This window comes from Liolophura sinensis, chromosome 4 (assembly GCF_032854445.1).
Source record: "Liolophura sinensis isolate JHLJ2023 chromosome 4, CUHK_Ljap_v2, whole genome shotgun sequence".
NCBI lineage: Eukaryota > Metazoa > Mollusca > Polyplacophora > Chitonida > Chitonidae > Liolophura > Liolophura sinensis.
The window spans coordinates 11401852-11425935 of record NC_088298.1 but is presented as its reverse complement, the minus strand read 5'-3'; the positions used below and the strand labels follow the sequence as shown (position 1 = coordinate 11425935).

General features: G+C 39.8%; 1 protein-coding gene across 3 annotated transcripts; it reads right to left on the bottom strand.

Annotated features, from left to right (window-relative positions):
* Positions 1-1033: 1033 nt before the first annotated feature.
* On the bottom strand, positions 1034-23504 carry LOC135464348 (innexin unc-9-like). 3 transcript variants are annotated; one of them, XM_064741773.1, is made up of 2 exons: positions 23399-23504; positions 1034-5084 (listed from the first exon to the last, which is right to left on the bottom strand). In XM_064741773.1, coding segments are annotated over exons 1-2 (1233 nt in total). In that variant the 5' UTR covers positions 23401-23504; the 3' UTR covers positions 1034-3853. The 3 variants fall into 3 exon arrangements, with proteins under 3 accessions (XP_064597843.1, XP_064597842.1, XP_064597845.1); XM_064741772.1 differs by lacking the exon at positions 23399-23504 and adding an exon at positions 13126-14092; XM_064741775.1 differs by lacking the exon at positions 23399-23504 and adding an exon at positions 5438-6720.
* Between the last annotated feature and the right edge of the window lie 580 nt (positions 23505-24084).

Genomic DNA, 24084 nt, shown 5'->3' with positions numbered 1-24084 from the left:
CCGGGTTTTGTTCATTCACAATTATACTCAACGCCATCGTACAAGTGAAACATTATTCATTGCGACATTAAATCGATTTATTTATTTATTTATTTGGTGTTTTACGCCGAACTTTTTTTAATTTTTCATTTATACGACGGCGACCAGTATTATGGTGGGAGGAAAGCGAGCAGAGCCTCTTGGACTCAAGAGTGTATTAAAGCCTTTCTCAACCGCAGCTGTGGCATTGGTCTTGTGAAATACCGTTACTATCCATGAGGATTTACCACCACCCTCCAGCAACTTCTAGACCTGATTAGAGGAAAAAAGGAGTGGGCTAGGATTCGAACCCTCACAGTTATTAGTTAATGGTTACACTAGTTAAGTTGTGAACATATTACGATCATTCTAGTTTGTTTGCTTTGGGTTTAGCGTCGCTTGCACCAGTATTTCAATCAATTCTTGAAAAACACCTGTCCCAAAAAGATCTGTCCAAATGGCATGCAGCACATTTACAGTTCTGCCTCAAAGAAATAGTGCATAGTAACTGTGGTATCTGACTCACCAAGTAAACATTACTGTAATGATAATGGTACAATAATGATACAATCCACTGCTCTAGTTTTAAACACACCAGTCCTCATTCCCCATGTTTGAAAAATCCATTTATGTCTTTGTCTCAGCATTCATGATTGAGTGAGTGAGCGAGTGCTTGGGGTTTAACGTCGTACTTAACAATTTTTCAGTCATATGACGACGAAGGAATCCTTAGGGTGTATGTAATGAGCCTCCTTGTCGCAGGACGGATTTCCACCGCTCTTTTATCTAGTGCTGCTTCACTGAGACGACTTACCGAAGGCAAGTTAGCCGGCCCGCCCGAGCTATTATACTGATACAGGTCAACCAGTCGTTGCCCTATCCCCTTCATGCTGAACGCCAAGCGAGGAAGTTACAACTTCCTTTTTAAAGTCTTAGGCGTGACTCGCTCCAGGAGCGGACGCTCTACCAACTGTGCTATCCGTGCCCGTCATTCATGATTGAAAACACTCGTGTGTTGTCTATAAAATAACTTTATTCGTAACAACTTGCCCAACTATACACTTTGTATAATGATTTAACAAAAACATCGTGTAAGAAAATATAAATGGGTACACTTCATTTACTGAAAAGATGGAGTTAACTGTAGTATTGAAGTGTACTAAAGTGTAACAGGCCATGTACACGTATATATGCATTATATAATACCCACTTTCCGCTACGTCAATCATAGAGTATACATATCCAGCTCACATCATGGCACGTGCCACAAAAAATACATTGAATGATAAGGCATATATAGTCGTTACACATTTGGAACAAGCTTCGTGAAACTTTGTACAAATATTGCATAGAATAAGTGATCTAGAAATTATAAAATAGTAATAAACGTGTAATAATGCGCGCGATTATAAAAAGTTGCAATAATGCCATTTAAAACATTATTATCATTATTAATATTTCTTCACTTTCTTACGGACTCTCACATCCAAATACTTCATTCACATGCATTCACACAGTCCCGTATTCAAATGACGTCACTTAATAGCTTCACACACAATCAGCTGACATCACTGAAAGTGTGGAAACGAAGACATCCGCTGTACAACGCTGCGCGGTGAAGAATTCGTCACGGTGCCCACGCTGTTGCGCATAGTCCTGAGAAGCTTTCTGTTATTAGCCGCGGATGAATGACTTGATCCTAACGTTAGAGTCCTAATAACCACAAACACTACAATTACACAACATATATACATACAATGAATTCATAACGTCAACATATAACAGCAGGTAATGTACATGTACATGAAATTCCCGATAAATGGCGATAAATGACTTCCCGTGAATATTTGGTATGTGATTTGCATAAAGTAGAAGTGCATTTCATGACATTCGTTCATCCACTCCGGACAAAGAAATGTATACTTCCAGTTCATCCGCCAAGGAATGCCTGTCTAAAATTTAAAATTCAGTTGATTGAAACATAGTTGTAACATATCATGAACATAAGACCGGTAATCTGAGTAAACTTGAGGGCTTCAGGTGATACCCACTCAATAGATATACATGGTGGGTAGTAAGTAGAATCGGTGGAATATTTGTATGTCATGTTACATGACGTTCTAAAGACGAAACAGCGCCACCTATATTAGGATATCCAGAAAGAGAGACAACTCCCTTCTATCCATCCAAAGAATTCAAAGTTAACATCGCAATGTTTTCACTTAAGTACAAAATAATCTTTGCACAGAGATTTTCCACAGCATATGTAAAGATAGAATATTAAACCCGAATTTCATTAAAAAGCTGATATACAAAAAGCGGATTAATTAAGTAACTGGCAAATATCATTATTCTGGAAAGATTTGTTTACAATATCATAATTCACATGTTATAAAGGTTATGTATAGCAACCTATCACAATGCGCTAAAATATCGTCTAGATAAGGTGTATACATGGAAGACGTCGTTGTTGTTGTTGCTGTCGACTGAAGACAGAACATTATTTATGGGATGTATATATCATTAATAGGTGACAATTTAAAAAAAAATACAGTCGGAAGCCAATCCTGGGTCGATCTCTACCTAATGGCAGTGCATGAGACGGGATTCCGGCTGTTAAGATGAAATGTTAGTGCCTTAACAAGGGGAACCATAAGATTTGTCCTTTAATCAATACACACAATGCCGCGGAGAAAAAAAATGCAGGAGCTGACAAAAAGTGCAAAATGCCACAAAAGTCGTGTTGTACATTTAATACAAATGTGGATAACATGTTGTACATTTAATACAAATGTGGATGACGCGGAAACTGTTGTACCATTTGGTCGCTTTGCTCTTTCATACTTTCGATGGCAACTGCGTAAAACTATGTTTTTGGTAATAACTGTGATGACTTTCGTTACTAACATCACTGGATTCGATGTGGTGTTTGCTGGCTCATCCCAAAAAAAACAGATAGTAACAGGTTCAAAACACAAGTTATTACTGGCACAAAGCCCTATTTCATGTTCTCCATCATGCTCTTCATCACCATGTATAAAAACGTAACAGCATACGTGTTCGTTGGAATGTTATTCCAGGGAATAGCCACCCATCTCCTGTGGTGTAGAAACTAGGGCAATAAATACTCAAAATACAAAAACTGTGGTCCCATCCTACATTATTTATGCAACAGAAACACAATGAAACTATTTTTGCCGAATTAACCTATAGCTCCTATATTAAAAATATAAATTTCGAAATATTTCCTTATCGCGATATACAATACGCAATGTTCTGTTCTCATATAACTTATGACCATATTGCTTTTTTTTTTTGAATTTCGCGCCGTGCGAAACTACTATTGCAACAAGAATTATTGCTTTCGTCGAAGCACCGATTGAATGACATCAGCACAGTTCCTAGCCTGACAATAACCTCTTGGGTAAAGAATTCGCCCGCGCTCCCCCTCAGATTAAGCAACAAGAAACCCTTTCCAAAATAGTATAAACATTTTGCTTACATAGTATTCAGCAAGCTTTTGCATGATTACCATGGCAGATGATGTTACACGTCTTTTTTTTCTTAAACAGCTAAGCTCAAAGACCGCTCACGGTATGTGATGAGAACGGCATAGGACATAATATAGCACTGCTGTCATGCCCTTGTATAATTCCTGCACTTTAGTTAACTAAAATTTAATTTCGTCTGGTTTTTCTTTTCTTTTTTTTGACAAAAATTCTGAACTCGTGTCGTGTGTGGTTCTTTTACACATATACCCCAGAATTTACTGACATTTCAAAGGCTTTTATAGAAGGCTTGATGTCTAAATTACGTGCTAAAATGCCTTGTTTCTTTACGCCAATGAATCTTTCTCGTTGGCGTTTTCGTGATCAGAGAGTGTGTCGGCGATCGATTTCCTGTTGTATGGCTTATCCTTAAAAATTCTCCACAGTTTCAGAATCAAATCGGCGACAACCAAATTCGTGGAATTCTTGGCGACGACCCGCAGCACGAAGATACCATCATCCCGGAGGTACTGGTCGGCGAATTTCTTACACAGAGGTTTGTCCGAGGCACCAGCGGCGATTTCGTCTAGAAGGCGCAGGTATTTTTTCACGTATCGAGCACGATTCTGCCTGAAGATGATTCGGTAGATCCAGAAGATGAAGTTGGCGCAGGTGACCACGGACACGAACACAATCCAAAACCAGATAAATATGAAGATTTTCTCGTTAAACAGATTGATTGGAAGAACACATTGCACCGTAAACCGCTGGAGATTCTGCAGCTGGCGAATCTCGAAATCACAAAGAGTAACTCTTGGGAAACGTGGAGATCCTTCCAGGTTTCCTTTGTGGTTCAGCTGGGAAATCACCTCGAACCCATACAGATTGTACTCCATCGCTAAGAAAGCGTTTAGGAGGAACATCTGACCGATGGCATTGATCACGTACAGAACCTTGATAAACATATAGTAGCCAGTCAGGTAGGTGCCGTCTTTCTTGGCGCAGACGAAAAACAGGTACCTGGACATCTTTTGGCGTAGTCGCACTAGCCTATTCCAACGAATTTCTCTGTGCGTTTCTAGCCAGCGGTCCATGTACAACGCTATGTATTTGATGGTCGAGTCCCGATCTTCTGGAGATCCCAGCTGTGTGCCTTCGGACATAGTGATCAGTTTGTCAAGGTTGATACCCGAGCCGTCATTGCCCATGCGCCACATGAGGTTTGGGAACTTAAACATGAGGGCCATGAAGAGCAGGATCAGTGGGATCCACTGGTAGTAATTGATCTCCGCGTCACGTCGCTCGTTTATATCCACAGGGATAGTGTCTTTCAGCGGTATATAGTACGTATTGCTAATCCAGCAGACGGATTTGGTATAGGCAGCCCAGTCTCCTGAGAACTCCGCCGGCACCCAGCAGTGGATCGGCTCGCCAGCAAACTGGCTTGTCGTCACGAAAATGGCGAAAAGGACCAGCAGTAGCACGGTCCATAAATGGTTCAGTCTGTCCACCCAGTCATCGTTTTTACTTCCCGTTAACCTCTTAAAGGAGAACGAGCCTCCCAAAATGGCCCCCAACCTAAAAGCATAGAATACAGAGATTAGATAACGTATACTTGATCAAAGGGCAATGAAGGCCACTGGACAATACTAAAATTGTTACATATACACGACAGACAAACAGCTTAACGAACGAATATTTCAACGCGTGACAAGTCGAAGTTTCGTCAGATGTTTCACATCAGAATACTGCAGTAACAAAACAAGACAGGTGACGTTACGTTTGAAGTCTTGAATGAAAATACTGCAGTATCAACATAAGACGGGTGACGTTACGTTTGAAGTCCTGAATCAAAATACTGCAGTAACAACACAAGACTAAACGATGTGACGCTTAAAGTCTCGGATAAAAATACTGCAGAAACGACTCACATAATGGAGCAGAAATCAGTGCGGCTATGTCAGCGTCTTGTCTGGTATTGGTACAGTGTCCACAAGCAGTAGAAGTTAACGACTACCACTCGACATGTCTACGGGTCTTCTGGTGTAATGGAGTTTTCACATACAGGGCTGGAACTTTTGTATTAAAACACTCTTCTGCCTAAGGCGCTCAACGAGAGCAATATAAATTCAAGTTGTCAAGACGACAACTACCATTTGGTAAAGAAAAAAACAGGAAAGCAGGTCAACTAGTAAAAGTCACGGAATAAATATATACTACAACTGACACACAGGACATTTCTTTCTTATGTGCCTTCGTCTGCTGACAGAAGTTCAAATGGTTTGTAACTACACGGCTGTGCACACAACAATGAACACTTTCTCTCACGCAAACTTTTTGTTGTGATAATAATTTCGGTCACAGTTGAGAAGATACAGTCAGTAGTAACGACCGTGACACGAAAACAAAATGGCGGGCGACAACTATCATGGCTATATATATCATTACGTAGTTATGAGTTTTGTTTGCGTTTGAAATGTGAGGTCCTTTCAAGTGGTACCATTACTATTTACCGTATCTCCAAACAATCCCTATATGTATTTGCTTGACTAAAACTTTTCGTCACGAAGAAAAAGATTTGCCCTAAAGTTGTTGAAAATGAAGATTGTTGTGACTACGCCTGCGTAGTATAATCCCTGAATTAAATTTTCTTTCCCATGCTACAAACGTCTCTGGAGATCTACTTGTTAAACTCTGGAACCGATCCTTTCATAAATACAAACTGTACCAGAATTACTAGTTTATTAACTCTTTACTTCACAATGCTCATAATGTTGGGGCCGTGTTCCACAACAATAATGCCTGAGCTATGCAATAGACGTTGCAAAATGCAGGCCACTCCTTGATAAGCGATAATTGTAGGCCGGTCAAAAAACGGTGCGAGGATAATTCGTATTTATAATAACATGGGATTTGGGGAGTCTAGCTCTCCACTAACTCATACTTTACATTCCATCCAACGAACCTGCTAATTTACGGTTCTGCATGTCAGACATTTTCTAGAGGTCCTAAAGGCGTCGGGGGTTGAGTGAGAGGGGTAGGGTTATGGGCGGAATTGATAGGTAAGCCAGGCAATGAAGCATTACACATTGTAATTTTAATTTAATTCATTGACCACTGACGTAAAACAATGAGTGGCGTTTATATCCACAGCAGGAATGTCTGTAAGTCTTCAAACCCTCTCCCTCCCATTAACAACCCCACGAGCCACAAGTCGCTGAATTCACATAAAACACGGAGATTTTCATTTTTATAGTTACCTATTACAGTACAGGGCTTTAAGCCGTACTCACAGATATTTTAACTCATGCCACGTTCTTCGGGGATAATGAAATAAAATTTTTAAAAGATCGGAAAACAAAACAAAAAAAATTTACAAACATGTAAAAATGCACACCAGGTTTATTCTAACACCAGGTGTAATGATATCGTGGCAGGTTGTGTGTGAATTTCCAAGACATCCACGGGAAACAAGAAAACAACTTAATGGGCCCCTCCACCAGGCTATCCAGGTTACTTTCTCAGTGTCAAACTATTTACCGCGAACAGTTCAAAATCGTTGCCTTTCATTAATTATTAGAACTGTAGTCTCCAGTTAGAACGGTAAAAAGAACACGGGTCAGGCTGGTACTATGTGAATGATAACTATTTGGGCTATTGAAAAGTACCGTTTACTGGATTTGCGCTGGTCGATGTTCTCTAGTATTAGTCAAACAATTCAAAGTAACTTGCCTATCAGTTCGTCGGCCAGACAGGGCTACAAAGGGGACAAAGGGAGGCGGTAGGGTTGGGGTGGAGATGAGGGCAGTATTACAGTTTAGTATGTTCTTCTTTGTCAATTGCTTGAGACGCTTGAACCATCCTTATTTGGGTCCCATGTAGATCAGGTAAATAACCCTATACAGATGTACAGTAAACATGCATAAGCTAATAGCCAAATGTACACCAGTGCTCGTGCTCAAATCAAGGCATATCATATTAAACTGGTTTGGCAGGTTACCACATCATACCAGTGGAGTCTTTTTTTAAACACAAATAAAGGTGTTAGGACAGGTTTTCACGTTCCAACAAACGATGAAACCGATGTCTTTGTTATACCAGATAATTGAGTGCAAACACGGCCCGATACATGTACCATGGTGCAAAGAAAGATGGGGAATTCCTTTACTGATTATAACACGACTATTGCGAGCGAGCGAGATCACGTTCAAAAGATCGTATTCATCTGAATGAAGAAAACTAAATATACACTGGGAATCAGAAAAAGGTGTGTGTTAGAAAAGGCCGCTAAATTCATCTTAAAATTTCGAGGAAGTTTTTGTATGAAGCCAATAGCAATTTAAGATTTAATCCACAACGTTAAAAAAAGAAAAACTGAGCTCTCAACATTCCAGGTCACGCAGATGATAAATACGGGCTAAACTACTGAAAGGGCTTCGTGAATTTATCGCACAGACATCGATCGGTTAATAATAAACTTGAAAAGATAAATGTGCATGATCATCAGCTGTTTAATCTTGATCTGACGTCACGGAGTAGTTTCTACCATATATGGCTCGTCGGAATGCAGAGACATCCGGGTCAGCGGGGTTCGTCCATCGCGTCACAGCATACACGTCACACTTGGCTGCTTTGTCGTATGAAAATAGACATGTGGCTAAATATCCGCAAAAAAAAATGTGTTTGATGGGCCGCGTCCGAAATTTGCAACTCACAGAAAATTCGGCTAGAGAGTCAACAAATTTTGACCTCACAACATAATATCAGGCTATCTCTGTATCTCAGGCTACCAGCTCGTGTGAATGCAGGTATTCAGCGTGGCCATCCACACTTCCTGGATATCCCCACTATGTGTCTGTGAAGAACAATGCCTTATTGTGCATGTCTGCGGTGAGGCACTTAGTGTAGGCTAACAAATTTAAACTTTAATTTACATGGTCGATGCTCAAAACCTACAAACGTTAATGTCAAACTGTTTTCTGCTTTCTAATGACATACAACAATACAATGAACGATGTAAGTATTGCTATATCCGTCTAACACAGAGTAAGGGGGTCCACCATCTTAAAAGGGACCATTTAACGCCATTAATATTTTCAGAAGAAGGCGGACGTGTATTTCTCAGTACATTAATCCACTAATCATCGTTGTGACCGGAAATTGCTGTTTTTGCTTCACAAGAAAGATACTGTTCGTTGTACCATGAATTTCATTAGAACAAACACTGCGTGCATATGTTACGTGAAGTGTTTCCCGCCGATGCGAGTTAAGTGTAGAGAGATACGACGCATAATTCCAAACACGATACGAAGTAAAACAATTAACTATAATCTTCTTATATTGCAAAACCCGCCTATGTGACAGAACAAAGAAGGTAAAGTTTTTGACACATCCCGTGAAATTTCTCAAGGTTTGTTCATATCCCGATAAACCACTGTTAGAAGAATGAAGAAGTCAGCTGGTCTGTCATTTTTCCAGTGTGAAAAATGCCACAAGAACATATTTAACACAATTCAATGAAATGCCTTTAAAGAATGTGTAAGAAGATAGCGGCTATCTAACGAAATGTACGCCCCGGTATCGCTTATTGTGCTGAAGAAAACATTGCAAAAAGCGGGAGCAAATTCAGGGAGTGCCAAATAAACGGAAGAGGACTGTGTGGGCTAGTAAGCCTAAATCTCCACGTAAATATAAAGCATGGAACTCCCCTTAAATAAACATGTGCGGCGGTTAACGCGACTCGGGGCCTTCTTGTGTCGTCCCAGGGGGATAAATCTGGACTATCACGCGTCGTATGCCCCTACAAACAATTTCAGCAGGTCAGAAGATATGAGCCGCGAAACAGCACCGCCTATTTCATCAGGCCATAACGCATGAATCATGGAACTGTGATACTACCTGAAGATAGCCCTAATTAACAACTAGCTGAAGAATATCAATGCAGTAGTAATTAGTGTAAGTTATAATTGCGATACGTTACATGACAAAGACAGAGTGATCGAAATACAAAAACTGTAATAAAAGATAGATAGTTGGGATCAAACGTCACGTGACAGATTACTATGTGCTTATATACACAACGTTTCATTGTCAACTATAAACCCAATGTAGATTAAAAAAAAATTCCCATTAAAGCTTACTTTATCCACGGAGGTATATATACCTCTATGCTTTATATCAGAACAACTTTCTGACGAAGTAATACAACTGAAAATTTTATCAAAGATATTTGTAATATTCTTTCTAAGGTTTTCTTTATTTTTCTGAAAGTTGACCCAACGGTAAAAATATCTACGTTCTACAAAAGATTCTAAAAAGTAATGTTTTCTCTTTTAATCTTTTAAACTCGTTTAATCTGTTATTTAGGTTTTGAAACCGTTGCGCCTGGATCAACATAATTAACAAACTGTATTAATATTTCAGGAGACTTAATTTAAGGTATATGGCTGCTAATGAAGGTGCAGCACAGTCCGGTCCTGGTCGGTAGCATTACGTAACACAACATGAATTATAAATTTCTTTTTATCAAATTATTCCTTTCTGACGCAATCCGATATTTCGGAAATGTTGTTCTCGCTTACCAAAGGCGATGTTCACAAGGTCACCATGAAGCAAGTTTGGTCAATATGGTGTTCTATATGTACAGAAGGCTTAATATACAAATAACTTCAATTTGCCTGAGCATATCACGTACTATGACTGAGCCTACATCGGAATCTAAAACAAATCCGTGATGTTACATGTAATATTTTTCGTTTAGCATAGCAAGTATAAAAAAAATCAACATTGTTATTCATTGAAGTTAACACCAAAGTGACAGTCACCTTTTGTCTTCCTTGGAGATGTGGGCTTTCAGCTGAAGTTTTGTGATTTACATGTATACGTAATAAAAAACAGATGGCTAATGTCACACTTAATAATTTTAGAAGAATGGATGTAATCTTAGTGGCCGAAAGTCCAATCTCTGCCGCATTTTGTTTATTGACATTCAATGCCTGCAGTCAAAAATACCTTGGCATCAAACAGGGCAACACACAACCTGTAGATTGTTCGAAAGCATTGTTCTGTTTGTCTAAAAGCTTTTTGGATAACCAGCTAATTCGTATTTATTTTCTGAAGAATATTAACTTCCTGGTGGATATGTTAGAGAATACAACTCACCAAACGCCCCACTTATATAGTTTGAGAAAACATGTGTTAGACACTTTCCAAGAGAGCCATTTTTAAAGCAACCGGAAGTAAACCTAGAGGTATATACGGGTGGATGTGAAATTTTACACAAAATTTACGCTAAAATTAGGCCACAACAGCCCGTTCTTTTATACCCGGACACATCTGGTGATGAATACTTACGAAAATTACTTTGTACAATTACTGTTACTTGTACATCTTATAAAAAGTTGAATAACACAAGAGCCATTGAAGAAAACTGATTTTGCAAAGGGTACTGTAGGTTTTAGGTAAGGATGGAGTATAACAATTGCAAAATGATATAGCGCCATAGTGTCTTTACGCATTATCACATTTATACGCCCAAGCTACTATGACGTCTTAACCAGGCCACAAAGGAAAAAAAATTACACGTAAACTCTTTAATCAAGGCTTCTTAAAAGTTTGTCAAAATTTCGCATTCTTTCGCATGTATTCTTTCACATCCATAAAATTATATTGGACAGTTAGTATACATAGAGTCATCTAGATAACTGCCTCAGAGGAGATAAGCTGCTCGGCGTGTACAACACATGACACATATCAAAAATATCCTTATATACTAGGCAGCAGCGCAAGTTGGCAGTTCCAGTAGAGTTCCTTCAGCTTAACACATTATTGGCAAGCCTGAGACACGCTATATTCATAAGTTAAAAATTTACCCCTTTGCACATTTTAAAATTCTGGTTCAAAACAGCGTTCTGTTTTGAAAATATTTAGGACATTTACTTCACGCTGAGAGACTGTCAAAAAACCACATGCCCTAATTCGGGTCAGACGCCATTTTGGAGAGCCCCCCTTCCTGGCGTCTCATTTCCCGGCCATGTGCGGTGATATGGAGGCGTTGGTGACAAACGACATGCACCAAAGAGAAGGCAGTGAAAAAAAACCTGAATCCGGATACCTCCAAAATTTCTGCACACAAAACGAAGCCCTCAAATAAAACGACCTCGCCACTAGGCACAGTAAACAGGGGTTACATTCCTAGCACAGGAGCTGAATAAACACAGAGGACGAAATACTTGAGGGACAAACACAGGAGTTGTTTCACGCAGGAGATTTGTTAAAAGTGGGCATATATACTTTTAGGCTGGAAGTTTAGAAAACCCCACATCGACTCTTCTGAATCTGCTATATAACTTTGACTCCGCAGCTAAATGCTTTACAGGTGCGCTCATCATCCTGTTATAAAACTCGTCTTAAAAACAATTAGAAGTAAGCAATATACTTGTAAAATTATTCGTTTTTTTCATGACTTTATTTCATTCTTCAAACACCCTAACATGTGGCCAGTTTTCTGAAGATTTATCTAGTCTATGTATTTGCATACAGTTATTTTATAACGCATTTTAAAGTTACACCTGGGAAAAAATCGATCAATTTCCTTACTAATTACACCTGACATGAAATCAGGATAAAAATGATATAAGTTATTCTGCTTAAATTTATTCAGTGGATGATATTGCGGACACCAGCCAATCAGGAAGCGGCTTTTAATACACTGTAAGCTCTAAGACGGCAGGTGGCACGTTTTAATCTTTTCCTTGTCACAGTCATTCAGTCTACGGTCTTAATATTTCTTCAGGTCATAACTGTAACAAAGGTTATTTGTCGATCGGTCTGTGCGTGATATAGTCAGTCCATCGTCTCACCTGAGAGACCATGGCCAAGCAAGAAATATGCAGGTGTCTGACACGGCAGATGTAAATACACCGTATACACAGATTTATACATATACATATACTAAAATCAAAACCCATTCGCTAAGCTATCGGCAGCCCATAGTTAAAAGTAAAAATAGCAACTCATCAGCTTACATGTATGTCAGCCTTTATGAAAACTGAGGAGACTTGCGTTCATATTTGATATAACATAATGACATAATAAAAAAAAATACTGTTGCCCTCTAGATGTTTTGAGTTTAATACTATTAACTGGAATTGCTTAATCATCGTTATAACAAGAATACTTGAGCACTATTTCTCCGAAATTTTGATTTAGGAGTCACAAAACTGATGTACGACAAGGTGAGCTTTTGATCAATGTAAATATTCCCTGGGGCTCATTTAGCCGGCATACAGTTAATACACATACACCACTTTATCTGATCTGTAATATTGAATTAAAACGAGCTATACTAACTTCGCTGTGGAATTTAATGTCTTACACACACTTAAATGAATCGTACGACAAAGCTTACTTTCGTACATCTACAGAAGAGACAGTCCAACTGTACTCGTGCTGTTTAAATTCAAAATGGGAGTACGACAAGGTATAGTATTCCTTCATCATCTATACATACATGATGTCGATGTGACACACCGACAGACCAGGGTTTACCCAGGCAGTGTGGGGAATTGTACGCTATCTATAGTAGAAAAACATATACGAATTCACGAACACTACTTACAATCCGTCACCCATATTCCCACGGTGGTTGTGTCCTAAGTCTCAACTGTGCGCTCTCACACAATATTCCAGCTCACTACCATCGTAATATATAAAATCCGTGTCACTGTTGAGCTATTTTTGAGCCCCCTTCACTTTAGTTAGGCCTGTGGTCAGTTGTGTGGATCAGAATGGTCCAGTTGAACTGTTTGCCCTGGAGGGTTAATGCTGACCACGTTGACTTTGGTAATGGTATACCTGCTCTCCACAGAACACTGGCTGTGACTGTCCCCTGCCTTCCCTCGCTCTATGTATGAGAATGAACTCCAGGCGCATAGCTATCTGGCCTACTCACAGAGACCGATGACCCCAATGACTCGTTGAGGAGAGTGGGAAGCCGGTCTTCATACAACGATGTACTCGGGATGACTGGCGCACATGCGTCCGAACAGTCAAGATTCCCCCTACCACCAATTCCAGCTAGCCCAGTAACCACACGAACTATTGACATGTCTTGTAACCACATGGACTATTGGCATGTCCTGAAACTACCTTAAACAGGTTGAACACCTTCCCTTTTTACTCCCCCACCCAACTGAAAAAATGACATTTCTTCAGACACTTTTAAATGCAACTCTGCCCATGTAACACACCTGGTTGTTTAATTACACGCTAATTATGAAATACATAATGAGCTTTCTGCACACCTGAATAAAAAGTTGATTTGCACAGCAGGTCAAAGTGTTTCTTCCTTTATTTTCTGGAGATTGCTCCATTATAAAAATGGCTGTTCTCATGAGCTGTATAGCCACATCCATTGTTCTTCTGTTTTCATATGCTGCTTTTCATTTCCGTAGCTGTGGTTTTAAGCCATAATCATTCACTCAATACCGTCGCATATTTTTTCCACGTTCCATTATATTCCGCCATGTAGCTACCAATATAAAGGTGGTAATGAGTGCTGAAAGGAATCTAAACTTAACATCCTGGTTTTTCGTCGTCTTCTCCAGAGTTACACATTTTGTATATTTGTATACATGACTGCTTTGGTGTTTACTTCCTATAAGTTACTACATTCACTTTTTGTTTTCGTTTCTTCATTGTCATGATTCATGGAATGGGATCGTAACAGACATTGTTTGTACTGACAGTCATTGTGGTATTACATCACAGTCGACGTAACCAGTATTACTCTGCTCTTTCATTGCCACATGCACTTTATTACACGCGTTCGTTTTTAACATGCGCTTTGAGCTACATCAAGCTACACAACCGGATCCACAACGTTGGTAATATCACAAGTGGATCTTGGTCAATACTTCCACACTTCCTGACAAAACTTACTAGCACTGTAAAACGTAATAAAAGAGCTAGATATTTTCCATGCCCATTTTGTGCCCACGTTTCTTATGACCAAATCAAGGCAGGATAACATTTCCTAATACTGTAAAATCTTCAATCCGACATATAGGGCGTGGGCCAATGGATATCCACAGTTCCCTGACCTGGAACGCCAGGACACGCCTCAAACAGAACTAAATTAAGGCTACGTAACATGCCCAATATTGTATAGATAAAGAGGCTCGTGTATTCCGTGCCACACGAGAATAATATATCAAGTAAGAGGATATTGTGCCCTCAAATAAAAAAACCCGGTCCAAGAATACATCCTAGTTACCTCCAAACACGCCAGATGTATGGCGGATACGTATCCTACATATAAAACTTGTCATGCAATAAGAACAATTTGTCAGAAGTTATTAAAGGCTGTTTTCTATACGCAGCAGGAATGAAAACCATCTGTGGATATAAAATATGAGCATACGAGAGCTTAGTTGGCTAACAATGTTGTGGCAGCTGGCAACCGTTAACAGGGAAATTATAGTCAGTGCCTGAATGCACTGCCGATTACATCATACAAATCCTGCAATACTGCAAAGGTATGAATTTTGCATGCATTACATGTGGTATGTTTAATGTTATCTGGATATATATATATATTTGTGTTACGTCACATGCATATTCTATTTTGTATTTGGAGGTATGAGAACGGAAATAGATGGGATTAAGAGGGATATAAATGAAGTATACCAGTCAACACTACACAGACTAATACAGCACACACACACAGGTTTCTATCGATTTATTTCACAAGGATTTCCATTTTACAAGTGAATCGGTGATTTGGTGGGTAATGCCATAGCGAGTCGATTGAACAGGGCGACGTGTAGGCTGTGACGGTATTGATTGATTGAATGATTTGTTGTCGTATATACAAATATTCCTTTCCAAAATAATGCTATTTCCAAAACCCCGCATTCCAAAACATTCCCTTACCCAAGATCCGCCCCACACCACCCGCAACCCAACCCCCAACACCCCACCAGAGAAAAAAATCTTGACAACCATTGGCAGAAGTCATCATCAAATCAGGGCAAACTTTCTCGTTTAAAAGTAATTCGGGGCGAAACAGTGTAGTGTATTGTTTATTCTTGTCTTTACGGTTACGATTTGTGCACTGGTCAAACTGGTAACGCAGTACCCATGTACTAAAAGAAAACAATGACCGACAATCCAGCTTGGACCCGACTCGCCATGGCTTGGGAAACATAACGCCATTGCGGTGATTGGAGACAGTTGTATCTGAATGAACCGTTCAGAAACCAAAACACGTGTCTTTAGTTCGATTATCCAACGGCAGTCACCCTGATCGTGTCACGCGATAAAAGGCACTCTTGTCTGTGAACGCCACAGAAACTATCGCTACACGTCAATAATAGCTATACATATAGTGCGTCACTGAGCAATTGTAGCAAGTTACATAACCCGGCGACACCCTGTTTGGGTATCCGTCAAAGATAAATGTCAGATAGCGCATACAGCTTAGTCCTCTATCATCCTGTCAACTAGGTAAACGGGTGAACAGTGCCCTATATGCTATATGTCAGCCATTATGTGCGTATTGCATAGAACACAATTTTGAAGTTAGGTGAAAGTGACACTGAGCTATGAGTATTATTATCGGTATTGGTTGTTCATGATGTAATGTTATAGAGTACATGTACTACCCTTTTTGCAAAAACATGGCGGGGTCAAGTTACGTTGTATATATAAAATAAAGAGACAATGGCCTCACAGTCTCGCGAAATTCTTAGATTTTGGTGCGTTCGTGAACCTGTGCCTTTGAACAGACTTTTAGCACACAAGCATGCGGCAAGGTTTTCCCATCTTTCTGCAGCTATTTTCAGTTAATTATTGATATTGATCGATATAGCGTGATAGGGAACATATAGCCTTGAATGTATACCTATATTTATTTTACTTATTTGATTGGTGTTTCACTCCACACCCAAGAATATTTCAGTTACACAAAGGCGACCAGCATCATGAAAGAAGGAAACCGGGCAGAGACACGGTGAATCCCACGACCATCGACCATCGACCAGGTTGCTGAGAGACCTTCCCACGTACGGCCACCGGAGAGGAAGCCAGCATGAGCTGGACAAGAACTCATAGCAACCGTATTTAGTGGGAGGCCCATGTATACTTATAGATCTCTGGCAGAAAGGCTACAGAGTGAGTAGAAGGACTCCGGCCAATCATCGGAAGGCAAATCACGTAAGATTTATTTATTTATTTGATTGGTGTTTTACGCCGTACTCAAGAAAATTTCACTTATACGACGGCGGCCAGCATTATGGTGGGAGGAAACCGAGCTGAGCCCGGGGGAAACCCACGACCATCCGCAGGTTGCTGTAAGACCTTCCCACTTACGGCGGGAGAGGAAGCCAGCATGAGCTGGACTTGAACTCACAGCGACCGCATTGGCGAGAGACTCCTGGGGCATTACGCTGTGCTAGCGAGCTAACCAACTGAGCCACGGAGGCCCCCAAATCACGTAAGAAGGCAACCTATCTATCGATGTTGTAAAGAAACCACAATTACACACAGGAAAGCACGATGACCTTAATTCGGGATAAGTTAATTAATGGAGGTTAACAAAGACAGAGGTGTTACCTGAACTAGATTATTCCGGTAATATTAAACATATGCAAATGAGGAAGAGGTGGTCCCATTAGAAGTATCAACACAGTGTCCTTATTATACATACGATTTCATATTAATTTATACTACAAAATTATGCGTTTTATGCAAATTCAACAAGGGACTGTGGTACACTATACGGTATAAGATCTAAAGGCCTACGGTTCACATAACTTATATAGCGCTGGCATATGGATTCTAGTAGGCCTACAACTTATTTACGGTTGAATATGATCTACTAACATTTCACCCCAGACAGAGAGGTTGATAGCTTGGCCATCAAAAGTGTGGATAAGAGAACGATTATATGGGACAATCATATACCGTGTAGTCATAATCTGGTTTATGTACACAAATAACCATAATGCTGCAAAAACTGGCTGACTGCACGGTTGACTGGCGAACTGACTGACTGACTGTCTGACTGAAACACGAAAGATTGTTTGGAATATTAAGGGATTATTTTCTTTGGGAGGGTCCGAGACAGAACAAGCACAGCCAAGGACGGCCATGCCCGACTCTCCAGGTTGTCAACCCCTAGTTTTCGTTAACAATCATCTTTAGGGAACGAAGACCTACTTTAAGGTTAAGCTAGTTAAACTCTCTGACAAAGTTTGACTATACTTGAAAAAGCACCGGAAGGCATGAATAGTTGTTTGGGTGCATTTTTCTGTCTCGGCTGTTTTTTCAGCGTCCTTAGAACTCCGACAGAACTGCTAAGTGGGGTTCGCATGTTGTAAACAGATGTGACGAGCTCCTTTTGGCCATTCAAACAAAAAAAGCATCGCCCACGTAATCAACAATCCCAGAGACTTGCTTCATGACGTAATAACAAGTTACAAATCACATATAACAAAGAAGTTTAGTTTTACGCATGCTGTTTATTTGTCGAACTGGTTTTGCATCCTCAATTTGTTTGTATATATTTCATTAGGGTTTTACACCGCAATCAGTTTGCCCATGAATTCGACAGAGGTTTTAGTTTGGTCGGGATTTAATGCCATCTTCAATTTATGTACGTAATTTACTGGGATTGTACACCGTCACCAATTTTATTGGGGTTTAGCGCCATCTTCAATATATTTATGTATTTCATTGAAGTTTCAAGTCGCCTTCAATATATTTATGTATTGGATGGGATTTGGTCCCATATTGAATTCATTTATGTATTTGACTAGGTGTTTAGCGATTTGTTCAATTTATTTGTGTATTTAACTGGGGTTTGACACCACCATCAGATGTATTTCACTTCTAAGATGGCGATCAGAATGAAGGAAACGGACAGAGGTAGGTATAAACATCATAACCTTTGCCCATGCGCCTGAACAACAGTGTGACGTAAAGTGATAGACCCAGAGATCGGAACTAATTTAAAACATGCGACGAATGAGAGTGATGAAGTTGGTCTGTCGGCCAAATATTCTTTAAATCATACCATATGACAAAGGAAACGCCGCAGCAAACAAATGTAAACTGAAGAAAGTAATACAGTGTGTGACAAAGACTTACAGATAGAAAGTTTTAAATGATATCGTTCATGTCTGGCGTTATGCACTGCGACTCTCGGATCTGAACAAGCGGATGTTATATTTGAAGGATTCTTTCCAGAAAATGATGATGGATCATCATGGAAGTCAAATCAACGAGCAGGATCCGCATGTACTGATCAACATTGATGACGTCCTTTTTTGTGACAAAGTTACCTCCCTTCGTTGCCGTTGCCAAACAGGTGTAATCCAGATGCTGTCCTTTCCCACTTGGTTTAATTCTCATCCGGCTACAATTAGTATTGTGTGGTCTGTAGCGTGTGAAATGAAGTGACGTGTGTTACAAAAAAAAAACGTTTTTTTTTCCTTTACAACTGGTGCTCAAACTTAATTAGAAGCCTGCTGTAAAATTTATTAGAGGCATGCTCTCGTATATATAGAAACATACGATAATTAATGTACAGACTTCACACATTCCTCATTGTCTATGTCTTGAGCTTTGCACTCACAGAGTTTAAAAGTAACTTTATTTTAATATTCAATATTTAAAAAACGTGTTCATTCTGGTGCTCTTCATGACATTCACATTATAACTGTCGTTTTCAAAGAAATACGTATAGGCATACTGACTGAGAGGCAAGTGAAAACTGTTTGAGAATCACAAAAATATTCCCTGCTGGTTTTGACCCCATGACTGAGCACGATGTTTCGTGTCGGACTGCCATGCAGAGCTCCTTTGAACAACAGTTCATACCATGCAGCTGCAGTGGGCAAAAGGTCAACTCTAGAGTTTTGACAATAATCGAGGTCGCACCTTTGACAATTATCTTATTATAAGAATCAGTCCTGTTTATAGGTCACTGGGTAAATCCTGAAAATGGCATCAAGCTAAGTCTAAAATAAAGAGCACCAGCATGAACACCTTGTATTTTCGTGGGGGTTACTTTTCTATTCTACATCCTCGAACTAGTCCGATGAAGCTGTGGGCCAGATTGTTGGAAAGTGTATTAGTAAATACTGGTATTTGGTCGTGTTACTTATTTAAACGTTTAGCCAATCTCAGTAGCCGATGTAGTAAGTAGTCAAAAGTCAAAGTATCGCAGCAACAGATTTAGTCATATCGATATTACTGTTACTCAATTATTTTTGAGCTAAGTACAAAATTGAAGTCTGAAAACAGTTTTGAACAATTACCGGGCATTGAACTATACCTATGCCTATATACAGGTTACGTTGCAGGACAATGGTCCACCGCATGGTTTACAGTGTTTCAGCTCAGGTCATCATAGCACCTAAGCTAATAAGGTCATGGGTTAGAAACAATCTCCGGATGTATCGTTAGTGGATTAATTATACGTCAAGAGGTTTGTCACGTGACAGACTAGCAACATGAAGGCCCTAAGACAGCTGCCTCATTTCCATTCTGTCCTTAAAATGTATTCGGCCGTACACTCATATTCTACTGCACATGATTGGTGTGGTACACCGTACTGGGGCAAACATACATATCGACTTAATTTTGTGTACCGGTGCCAAATTGTGTAATTCGTGTAACACATCTACGATAACACAGTTTGTGTACAGCACCGCTAATACACATGTGAACGTTGATGTCTGCATGTGTTCACGGTTGTTTTCAGAACACCTGTAGAACTCATGCCTTCATTTTAAAACATATTCACAGTGTCAGACACCATGCTGTGAACCAGGTCACCATGGGCTGGTCGATATGCCTAACATGCCGTACGAGCGTCTCGAATGACTTCCGATAAGGCCGGAACCACAATGCACCTGTACCGGACGTCACCGGAGAAAAAGACCCGGTTACACAGGAACCAGCCAGGCGGAGACAGCCGAAAACATGCTGCTTTTGAAATAGTACCTAGAAAATGCGGGTGTGTCCTCGATTTGAATAAAACTGTGGTCTATTTAATGTGTGTGTCTCAACAGGAGATGACAGCAGGCCCGTTAAGTGGTCAACCAAGCGTCTGTAATCCGTCACATTAGGGGATGTATAACTTTCATAGGATTGGTTAAGAAAAGGATATTAAAAAATTACATGATTGACTCAGCTGAATTTGGAAATGAAGGAGCGGAGATGACGCGGTGCATCAGTACTGAAGCTTGTAAATCATTACCGCGATTATCTATAATGTTCACTAGAAGAAAACAACAACAACAAAAAAACATACGGCACACAACATGCTTCTGTGATTTCCACGTCCTGTTAGACAGATAACAGTGTGTAAAATAATGAGTCTATTCAAACAGAGAATACCATGATTGGTATTTCCGTAGTTATTTAATTTATATATTTATTTATTTGATTGGTGTTTAAAGCCATACTCAAGAGATTTTCACTTATCTAACAGCGGTCAAGTTATTGGGCGGAGGAAAATTTAGTGCCCGGGGAATAAATCCACCACAAAAGGGAAAATTGTAAGCTTTTTCGTTAACACACAAAACGTACTATAACATTCATTTAATATCTGTGACATTCATTTAACTGATCGTCTTTAGACAGAGCCTAATAACACCCAGGACATGCTTCAGTTAGCCCAAGATAATCGGCAGATTCTTACATTAAACTCTTTTGATGATCTTCACGCCGTCAAATCTGGCCACAACAAAACTTGCTGTCAACATTGTGCCGTTTTACAACGAGCTGCTATGTTAATTGCATGATTAGAAAATGGCTATGAAATTAATTTAATTTACACGCATTACCTGTAATTTAATCATAGACCTGTTGCAGCGAGCTTAAAACCTTATTTTGTACATCTTCTTCAGACATCTTGTCGCACATAAACGAGTTATGTTTAGGAATTTCCCTGTGTTTACAGATTGGTTGCAATTATTTGTACAAACAATTTTGTTTAAAATCACTGTTTCCTCACAAGCTGTACGACTACAAAACGCAGTGTGTTTTTGCGATCAAGTTAATTTATCTTACATTACGCACTCATATATCATAGTAATGATGTAACGAACTTAAAATGTTAAATAACACGTCTTCTTTAGACCTCTTGTCGCATATGTGAGTTATGTGGAGGTATTTTGCTTTTGTTATAAACTGATTGTCATTGTTTGTGCAATAATATTGTTTAAAATCACTGTTTACTCACCGTCTGTACGACTATAAAGTTGACGGTGTTTTGACTATTTCATCAAGTTAATTTGTCGCGCGGGGCTTCAGCTGTATTCATTGATCGAACGGATTGCGTAATTGGATTAAAATGTTACACTGTATTCTGTTTCTTCTTCGCATTCACGAGTTATGTTTAGGTATTTCCTTGTGTTTGTTGAATGGCTGCCATTGTTGGTACAACAAAGAATGAAGTCACATCAGCAATGGCGTATGTAGTGTATCTATGAAGTGGCGCAGTTTGTTTTGACTTACATCAGCTGTTGCACAAAGACATCCATGTACACTAACAATCTGCATGCTGTTTTTCGCCGTCAGACATTACTGGTTAATTGTTAGGCAGGTACTAATTATTATTAATTAAACATACGATTGATCTTTCATGTTATGTCTAATGATAAGTACAGCTGGGGCCTACACATCAGTCCATCGCTTCAAAGTGTTTCTTATCGCGGGTGGATGGGACAGATGGAAAACAACGGACTGATCCTCGGGCTATGTAGTGGATAGCAACATTTTTTGGCAGACCTGTTGATTGTAAAGCGCAAAGGCCTGCTGCATGCTAAACCTTTTGATGGGACAGGATAATAGACGTATTACTCTGTGCATTGCTAAGGTGGATAAGTGGGGAAAGATAAAATGTCAACCACAACAACGGCCTATGCCTATCTCGTAAACGTATACATAGAGTGTTAGTTCAGGTTTAAAGAGTCGTCACATGACTCTACAGAGAGATTCTAATGCTACGAAGGCGCTTCTAGCATTCCATAGACGTCCACATTTGTCGCAGTCCAGAAGCGATGACGTAACTGTGGTCAGCTGAGACCCTCAGTGGTCAAGCCGTTACGCACTGACCAGCTCTGTATGGGACATATGGCCGGAGCTAAGGCTTGACCCTTGTCCGTGTGCCTTGACCCATGGAAATGTGACCACTGAGAGTCGGCTTTTCCGGCGTGCCATTCAGATGCTGTTAGCCTTCATATGTCCGCGTCACTTATAGCCCTATTATACGAATTACCTCCACCGGCCGTTTCCTCTGGGTTTTACTTATATGCTTACATGTACAGGAACCTGCTGGATTTCATCCCTTAGTGTACGTATATATGTGTGTATATGAGCCGCTTGTAGCATACAGGCTGGAGGATTTTACACATGTATGATGACAAACCAACCGTGCAATTATATTCTATTCTCTGTTATGTGCATATTGTAGGCCCACGCCAAGGGAGTTTTAATAGTTTGTTAAGTGCCTATACATTTACTGATGAAATATGCCAGTTATGTGTATTTATTTGCGAAGCTGAGATTTAGTGGAATAAATCTAATCAAACCATACCGCCATGCGTACAGTTTGAACAAGACTGCCCAGGCAGTTTGTTGTGAAATGTAATGAATATGTAGTGATACGCAGGCAAAAGTAGCCTTACTCATGTTCATATATGTAATAAATTCTGAACACAACACCTGATAAAAATTTGTCCGCAACAAAACAAAACAAACGTTTCCAAAAGCTCAGACAGGAACACATCAAAGAGTTACACACTTTTAAAATTAGCAAAGCTAAGAAACGAAGTACGAACTCAGCGTAAAATGAGGTGAAGGCAAAAGTGTCTACTTACATTTTTCTCGGTCAGTCACTGAAGTAGTATTCTTCGCTTCTACTACACACTATGTCTTAAAGCGGGGCTTGACCTTCTCCCTCGGTACTCCACGCGCAGACTGTATAACGCCCTCTGTCGGCAGGGAACAAATGTATCCGAGTGTCGTAATGTCTTCGTCTCTCGATCCTCCAATAGCTGTCACTCGCCTTGCGACATCCGCCTTTTTTCTAGCGAACCCCAACAATTTTAGATGACGTCATCACTTAAAGACCTGCGATTAATAAAGCCAATCCTTATTTACTCATAATCGACCGTACTTACCGGAATCTCGGAAATGTTATCAAATTGGGCTACAGTTAAAAGTACAAACCGGACAACATGCTAGACATTATATATACACGATGAATTTTGTTCCTGGTTTAAAGATGGCTTTTCTGAAAATTTAAATCTGAAATTTATTAAGTCTGACTTCATTATTGTTAGACCTTTGAACAACCTGCTCTAGACTACTAAATCTCTTAGTACACATGGTCACAGCATTGAAACTATATCCGATGGCTTTTCTGGTAACTTTACACAGAGACGAGGAGTTTGTATGTTAAACTCAATACATGTATTGGTATTTGGATGGATTTTTCAGCCAGAGAGAGCAGAATTATGTGGCCAGCAGATGCCGCCAGTCAGTCAGTCAGCCAGTCAGTCAG